Consider the following 8,267-nt stretch of genomic DNA (forward strand, 5'->3'; position numbering starts at 1 on the left):
TGGCGCCTTCGCACGGCCCCAGTGTTTGGAGTTGTGAGGCGTGACATGGGGCGGACTGTTGTTGTTGCTGCTTTTGCTGTTTCGTCAGACATGTTGAGGCAGGGTTCCGAGGCTTGATCAAGGTTCATCAACCTGGACAGGCTGTCCAAGTTCGCCAGATCCGATGCGTGGTACATTGTCTGAGAGGAATGTACCATGCGTAATAGGTGAGGAGTTTGAATACGGAGTATTTCTTCTGGGAATTTGTCAATTGTGAATTTTGAGGTTGGTGGACAGTTTGGCGTCGAGCTGTGATTGGACGAACCAGACATTAATTCATTGATGTCAGTTGTGGCAGGAGCGGTTGACCAGACTTGACATTTTACCATCTCGGAAGCACCAAGCAGACGAAACAAACCAGACCAGACGCAAAGACACAACTCAAACTGACTGAACACTCCACGCAGCTGCCAGTTCATTTCCTTTCCTACATCAGTATCAGCCTCCTTCGATCCTAACCAAGATCGTGCAGGCTCTGCAATACCCCAGTTTTAGCCCCCTGGTGGCACCTTTGGTCAATCCCTGGTCGTCTCAAGTTTGAGTTGTGAAACTACCCACACAGGATAGAGCAACATCCGATACGGTTCCGTCTCTACGCCCAGGCAATGCCGTCATGAGCAAAGATCCTATCAGACACAAAGTGCGCGCAGAACGTCATACGGCTAAACTCCAGTTCGTAGCATGCAGTTTTGATGACAAAAAAAACAACCCCCTGCCTGAGGAGGGTCAAAACATGTTCACCAGGGCGGAGCCGTTGAACAAATGTCAACTTATGCATTTCATACATGACGTCGCATCATGCTCAGTCTTGCGGACGAGAGTCCATCTGTGCAAGATAAGCCAATGAGCTGTGTCTTTCCCAGATGCATTAACTTTGGCCAGGGCTGGCTGGAAAAAATCTCAATCTGACTGACTGGGCAACGCAATGGAATGGCATGATGCACGAATGTCGTGTCGAGATTGTCCTCAAGAGACCTAGGTTACCCTAGAACGCCTTTGTCGTCCCTTGCGCTCTGCCACCTCGCCATTGACCTCCGAGCCATAGTTTTGGATGAAGATGCAGTGAGGAACTCTGAGTCTGTACACATTAATACAACATCTCGCATTTTATCATTGGCATTTGTCAGTTCGCGAGGAATCGCCGGACTTTTGTCAGCCATACCCCGCTTTCTCCTGCAGGTTGGTATGTATGTCTAGTCATCGTCTCCATAGCAAAGACCAACGAACAGAATCCTGGAGCATCAGGGTGACCTTTTCATGCATTTCAAACGACATCAGGTCATATCGAGGCTCTTGGTCAACACTCCCCTGTCATGAATGAAGCTCCAGGAGCTGTTTTAAACACAGTAGAACTACTGGAAGCCATCCTCTTAGACCTCGACATCCATACCTTGCTCGTCTCTGCTCCCCGTGTCTGTCAACGATGGAATTTCGTGATTAAAGAGTCTCTATCCCTGCAGCAGGCTCTCTTTTTCCAACCCAACGACGTCCCTCTTGGGAATGAAAAAGACCATGGCCAAATCCAACCAAAGATGCAAAATCCCTTTCTCAAAGATGTGTTCCCAGCCTGGTTTCAACACACCAATGCCTTCAACGAGGACGGCAACAGCCTAGGGAGCAGCAGGACTACCATTGGAAACAGACAGATAATGAAGGGATACATGATGTTCCAAGACACCAAACTTTATAAAATGAACATGTACGCTCCTGATAATCCGTTCCTCCGACCATGCGCATCCTGGCGTCGAATGCTTATCTCCCAACCTCCCTGTCGAACCATTGTTGCCACGTCCACCAAGTTAGCAGGCAATTGGTACTATCCGTATACGGCACACTCGAAAGACGGATTGCGAATGATGGATTTGTACGGAATCACTTTGCAACATGCTGCACAACACGACACGTCGAGCTTCGTGGTAGTCTGGCCAGAAGGCGGCGACGATGGCTACGTCCACATGCTGGGTCATCTAGCTCGAGCGAGTGCCGGAATGGACCGAAAACTTGATATGAGTGCTAGACTTATCTGGAATTGCAAGCCAGATCTGGTGGTGAAGCTGCTTTGGAATCGTAGCTGGGGCGGTCATCACGTTGATTTCAACAACAATGCGTTTTGGATTGGCTGCGGAGTCAATGAACTGCTTCCTAGCATCAAAGACAGACAGTCCAGCCTTTATGCCTCAAAAGATATTCAGTTCCAATCGGCAATATTTACTAGCAAGTGAAAACAGGGTCTGTTGGAACGATTGTGGGAATTTGAAATCGGGTTGCTGACTTCATGCAGCAATATGAGTTGATATTTGACCCTTTTTTCTTATCGCAGCCAATGGGCAGAGTGCCAGAGTGGTTAATGGGTACGCCTAGAAAGCGTATGGTTTCGGCCTCGCAGGTTCGAATCCTGTCTCTGTCGAGGATTTCTTTTTTTTTCTTGACTCCCTCAATACGAGAGACCCTTGATATCTTCTTTTTTCTTTTGCACAAAATGCTTTTTGATGGCTTTGCACCTTAAAATCGGTATGGCGGAGCCGTCAATTGACGCCTATCCGAGCAGCATCAGGATTTGAAGCAAACTACAGACTGGGCAACATGGTGCAGGCTTTGGTGAAGTACGGTAGATGATAGTATTGGTGATTGTTCGTATTTTTCTTCTTGCTGATTATCTTCTATTCTGGCTCAACGTCCTGAGTCAATTTAAGCTTCGACTAACTTCTCGCCTGCCCTGGTTTCACTTGTCGCACTTGATTATGTGTCGCGTGCTTCTTAGCTTGGAAACTACTTAAGTAGACACAGCTTTCCGCTGGGCCATGGGTAAGCTACTTACTTACCCAACGAGCAATCTTGCATGAACGCTAGTTGATGGGCTTCAAACAATTCTAATTTGTCTGATATAACATTCAAATAAACACAGAATAAATTATCAAATATGGAAAGTCGATCTGCAAGGGGCTCCTCATGCCAAGGAATTAAGCTTATGACGTAAGGCTGATCCGGAAGTGGGAATCTCGATGCAACTTTGACTTTGACTGGACTTTTGACGTGGCTCGACTTGACATTCGGCACTTCGGCTGTTGCACCAACCTTCAAGCTGTGCAAACACCAGTCCTCATCATCCTTCTTCCCTTTGGAACAGTTTTCTCATCAACAGGCTGCTTCAATTTTTAGATTGATTCCCATGGTCTTGCCGATGACGTGCCGGCAAGGCTTGATTCCCACAGCCACCCGCGATCATGCCTCCTGCCATGGACGAACCTGATGATGTGCGCCGCTACCAGGCGCCTTACAGCTCTCGCAGACCCGTGCCTACAATCTCTAGATATCGCGAAGAGAAGGCTGCCAGACAGCAAGAGTCAATGAAAGATGACTCTGCCGATGACACTCATGCAGAACCTGCTGGCCAGACAATTCATAATGAAGCCGACCCTGACGCCTCACGCGATCTCTCTCGCGAAAAGGTCAACGAAATGGAAACGGAGGACGGCGATAATGGAGCTCCCAAAGATACCTCTCAAGTTGACCCGGATTCAACAAATATCAAGCAAAGGAGAAAGGACCTCAAGCTCAGAAGAAAAGAGAGAGCGGAGCGAGAGGTGACGGACCCTGTTACTCATCTTCCTGTCACCATTCATGACTTCACAGACGAGGCTCTAAAGGAGGCGGTGTCCAGCCATGTCGCCTTCAAATCTGCGAAGCGGTCTGCTACTGGTCTGAATTCAAAGAACCACTCCACCGAGCACTTGCATAATGAGGCAAAGGATATGCAAGAGGCTCACGAGATGATCAACCGCACGTTTCCCCCACCTGATTTTGACCTGTTGAATAAGCATATAACGGCCATCAACAATCGTGGCCTTACCTTTGGCCTCGTGGGTCTTGCCCTTGTCGTCATCATCTCGTTCTTTTTGAGAGCACCCCCTGGCTTACGATCAAGCGTATCTGACTCAGAAGCAGACCATGGCAGCAGCAAGTGGTGGCTTTTTTCCACCCTGCTGATAGTTGGGTCTGCCGCAGCAGTGATTGCCGGAGTACGGGATTATACAACCAACAAAATCAACAACATCTTTCAGGATGAAGTTTGGGACGCACATCGTCAACAACTGGCCAAGGACTCTAGCAAGCATGAAACCGAGACGACGATATGGCTCAACTCCCTGCTCGGAGCTGTGTGGCCGCTGATTAATCCTGATCTTTTCATCAGCTTGTCGGATACTCTCGAAGATGTGATGCAAGCATCCCTTCCCAAGCTGGTTCGAATGGTCAGTGTTGAAGATATTGGTCAGGGAAGTGAATCGATCCGAATACTAGGCATTCAATGGCTTCCGACGGGCGCTGCAAGCAAATCTGTAACTACAGATGGTAAGCTGACCTCGAATCATGACTCTGATGAGAACGACGGCAGCAAAACTCCAACCTCTAAGAAGTCTGGTACCAGTGGCTCCAAGCCCATGTCGAAGGCTGATGCCATAGCAGAAGGAATGGAAGGGGAGGAAGGTGACTTCATCAACATGGAAGTAGCTTTTGCATATCGAACACGATCAAGCTCTCGAAGCCTCAAAGACAGAACAAAGGACATGCATCTTTACCTGGCATTTTATCTTCCCGGAAATATCAAGATCCCCGTTTGGGTCGACCTCCTTGGAATCATTGGGACAATGAGGATGCGCCTACAATTATGTCCTGATCCACCGTTCTTTTCGCTCTGCACCGTCACTTTCATGGGCCAACCAAAGGTTGATGTGCGATGTGTTCCGCTGAGCCGTCGGGGGCTGAACATCATGGATATTCCTCTCATAAGCAACTTTGTTCAAAGCGCCATTGATGCCGCAGTGGCAGAGTATGTGGCACCCAAGAGCCTGACTTTGGACTTGAAAGATATGCTTGCAGGTGACGACTTCAAGAAGGACACGGTCGCGACAGGAGTATTAATGATACACATCAAGCGAGGATATGACTTCAAGATGGGAGACACAGGAATTCCACTTATCCGGGATGCTAGTTCCGATCCGTACGTCTCGGTTGGATGGGCCAAGTTTGGCAAAGTTCTTTGGAGCACACGCATTTTGAAGTCTGAAATGGAGCCGTGCTGGGATGAAACATGTTTTGTTCTTGTCAGCCCAGAGGAGGTAAATATTGAAGAGCGGGTCCGTGTTCAGCTATGGGACTCTGACAGATTTACCGCGGACGATGACCTCGGGCGTATTGAAGTGAGTTTGAAGGAACTGATGCATAATCAAGAGTCAAGGGGCAAGGTTTGGGAACGCACAGACGGATTTAGAGCCCTGAAAGCTGGCGACAATATGCCTGGAAAGCTGGAATGGAGCGTGGGCTACTTTCCCAAGACTCGGATTCAACAGTGTCAGTTTGACAAACAAACCTATGATCCGAAGATCCGGTCAATGGAGCAGCTCAAAGAAAAGGTGGATGAGACATGTGAGCGGAAGCTTCGTGAGTTCATGATCAAAGAAGGAATTAATGTACGTGACGAGGAAGAGTTGGAGCAGCAAAGGATGCTAGAGATGAAGACCCAAACGGATGCCATGATGATTTCGGCGCCACCACCTGACGGGTACCCCAGCGGCCTGCTAAGCATACAAATCCACAATATTACCGGTCTTGAAATCGAACGACTAAACAAGCGGCAACCCGAAGATTATGATGAGGCGAGTGACGAAGAGGAAGAGGGCGACGGACTGCCTAGCTCCTACTGCACCGTCATTATCAACCACAGCAAGACTTTCAAGACGCGAACAAAGCCACAAAACTCAAAGCCGTTTTTCAATGCGGGATGTGAGCGATTCATCAGAGACTGGAGAGATTGCGAAGTATTCGTTTCCGTCCGAGACGCAAGACTACACGAAGACAATCCTCTGTTGGGAATTGTCCATCTCCCACTCGCCGAGCTTTTCAAGGATCGCGCTCAAGTAATGGGATGGTACCCGTTAAGCGGTGGTGTCGGCCGTGGCCGCATCCGATTATCTCTTGTCTGGCGCAGCGTCAGACTCCAAGCTCCGTCTAACCTGCTGGGCTGGCAATACGGTACGGTAAACATACAACCAGTTGCCGTCAGCGATAATTGCCCGTCAGAGCTGCAATCATGTAAATTAAAGCTCAAAACGGACATCAGCATGGGCAAGATGCGGCCGACGGGAAACAGCGGTAAATGGACGTCTAAAAAGGAACAGAGTCTCCATTTAGCCGTCAAAAAGCGGTACAGCAGCTGCATGGCTATTGAGTTCCGAGACAAACGATTCCTCGGGGACAAAGTATCTGCGTTTTGCGTGCTCTGGCTGAAGAATATTCCCGATGAAGAGGAGCAGGATCTCGAGCTCCCCATCTGGAAAGGAGACTATGACCGCGCAACAGCGAATTGTCTAGATGAATGTGGCGAGAAATTGGGTACCTTGAAGATTAAAGTAACATTCTGGTCTGGAATGGTACGTCTCCAGTCGTTCTTCCCCCTGGTAAAATGTCCACTAACAATGTCCTGTACAGGGCACTGCTCATTCTCGCTGGGCGAGCCGCAATGAGCATACCCGTGATGTAGTCGAGGTGATTGACACGGCCCGCGATAATCTTGACATGGACAGGATTCAAAGGGAGGCGGGTATAGTGGATGAGGAGGCATCCAGCGACAGCGACAGTTCATCGGATGACGAAAAGGAGTCGCTGCCGGATGGTAGCGCAGAAAACAAACAGGGCTTGGTAGATCAGCTGAGAGACTATAAGAGGAGGGACAAGGCGCTTCACAGGCAGCACAGAGGCCTGATGCAGTGGAAGGTGAGGCATATTTCCCCTTTTCTATTTTCACAGAATTGCTAATGAATTCTAGGTCCCGAGAACAGCGAGATGGGTGAAACATAAAATGGGAAAGGTTGAGGAGAGCGTGTCTGGGTTCTTTGATCACCAAAACAAACAACCTGGTATTGAGACGGAAGTATGAGTCAATTGCATATGCTTGGGCTATGGGATATAAACGGCATTTGGATAGAATGTATGTTGAAATAAAAAGTCTCGAAGACAGTTAAGTTACACCTTGACTACAGCAATCTACGCACATAATTCCAAGGAGTGACTGCGTTTCCACCCGCACCAGATATCAACAGCATGTTCCACCGTGTTCAGTGCCCAGCACTTGACAATACCCCATTTGATTTACAGGCCCATCAGAGTAGACAGCTACTCCTGCCAAGAAGCATCAATCGCCTTCCCCTTGCGAGACTTGGACAGAATATCCACAGCCTCCGGTTCCCGCGGCGCAATGCCATTCTCCTCATCGACATCATCACGGTACCGATCCTCCTCCATCGCCGGAATGGCAGCGTACCCATCGCTCCGACCCCGAAAGTACCCCAGCCAAGGAAACCCAGGGAACGACGACCGCAGCCTCACATTGCAATTAGGACAATTCGGCGGCACGGCGCGCCACGCAAACCACTGCACGATTTTGTGAATAGCAAGCCCGTAGTACATGGACCGCAGGGCAAGAAAGGCGTGAATAAAGCTTCCGTTGCAGAGTTAGAATTTCATTTGTATTTGGTGTGTGCTGTACTTACAAACATGTGAAGAGCGGAATGGTAGCATACGCGGCAAGCATGCTTAGTCCCGGGGCTCCTTCAACCTTGATCCACGTAAACACCAGGACGATCATGTAAGCCGTCGCGAGGGCGAAATCGTAGCCGAACACGGTGATGGGATGGACGAGAACATCTCTGATGCTGTAGGTTCGTGGACCGGAGGGGTCCTCTGCGTCATCGCCATTCTTACGACGGAGGCATATTACCAGTACGGTGGTTACGATGGAAAAGAATTGTGGTACGAGACCGACTGCCGGGACGGGATGGTGCTTGAGAATGCCGTGGATGAGACAGAGCGGGAAGCCTGGGATGAAGAGGAGGGCGGCGAGGATGCGCAAACGGCTGTCGAGTGAGCATTTCTGTGACATGGTGTCGGTGGTTATGTTCGGGGATAGTTGAGAGATGGAGGATATATGTAGAGCGGTTGTGAAGATGAGACCGAGATTTATATACAGGGGTTTCTCTGAGTTGCGGGTTGTGTTTTCAATGTTGGCTGCGTGTGGTGGCTTGGCCAATGGATGGGCTGGGAGGATGCATGAAGTACTTGTATGGTTGTTTGATGGGGAGGATGACATGGATGGATGGATGGAGATGGGACGCGTACGCGATCTGCGGCAGGAAGGATGTGGTTGTTGGGTGGTTACACGGTCGGGAGAGGGA

The 8,267-nt window shown here is 49.4% G+C and overlaps 3 protein-coding genes and 1 non-coding gene across 4 annotated transcripts; 3 read left to right on the forward strand and 1 right to left on the reverse strand.

The window, feature by feature from the left end:
• Positions 1 to 1,352: 1,352 nt before the first annotated feature.
• VFPPC_14379 (hypothetical protein) lies at positions 1,353 to 2,261 on the forward strand (the record flags this gene model as incomplete). Its single annotated transcript, XM_018292148.1, has 1 exon — positions 1,353 to 2,261. One exon carries the CDS (start codon positions 1,353 to 1,355, stop codon positions 2,259 to 2,261), a length of 909 nt encoding a protein of 302 aa, XP_018143869.1.
• Positions 2,262 to 2,365: 104 nt separating this feature from the next.
• VFPPC_17279 lies at positions 2,366 to 2,446 on the forward strand. The gene has a single exon. It is a non-coding gene; the product is annotated as a tRNA-Ser (tRNA).
• An 817-nt stretch (positions 2,447 to 3,263) lies between these two features.
• On the forward strand, positions 3,264 to 6,973 carry VFPPC_14380 (C2 domain-containing protein; the record flags this gene model as incomplete). Its single annotated transcript, XM_018292149.1, has 3 exons — positions 3,264 to 6,467; positions 6,526 to 6,810; positions 6,863 to 6,973. 3 exons carry the CDS (start codon positions 3,264 to 3,266, stop codon positions 6,971 to 6,973), a joined length of 3,600 nt encoding a protein of 1,199 aa, XP_018143870.1.
• A 236-nt stretch (positions 6,974 to 7,209) lies between these two features.
• On the reverse strand, positions 7,210 to 7,975 carry VFPPC_14381 (hypothetical protein; the record flags this gene model as incomplete). The annotated part of the gene is made up of 2 exons (XM_018292150.1): positions 7,210 to 7,534; positions 7,587 to 7,975. 2 exons carry the CDS (start codon positions 7,973 to 7,975, stop codon positions 7,210 to 7,212), a joined length of 714 nt encoding a protein of 237 aa, XP_018143871.1.
• Between the last annotated feature and the right edge of the window lie 292 nt (positions 7,976 to 8,267).

The sequence above is a fragment of the Pochonia chlamydosporia genome, chromosome 4 (assembly GCF_001653235.2).
Source record: "Pochonia chlamydosporia 170 chromosome 4, whole genome shotgun sequence".
NCBI classification, from domain to species: domain Eukaryota; kingdom Fungi; phylum Ascomycota; class Sordariomycetes; order Hypocreales; family Clavicipitaceae; genus Pochonia; species Pochonia chlamydosporia.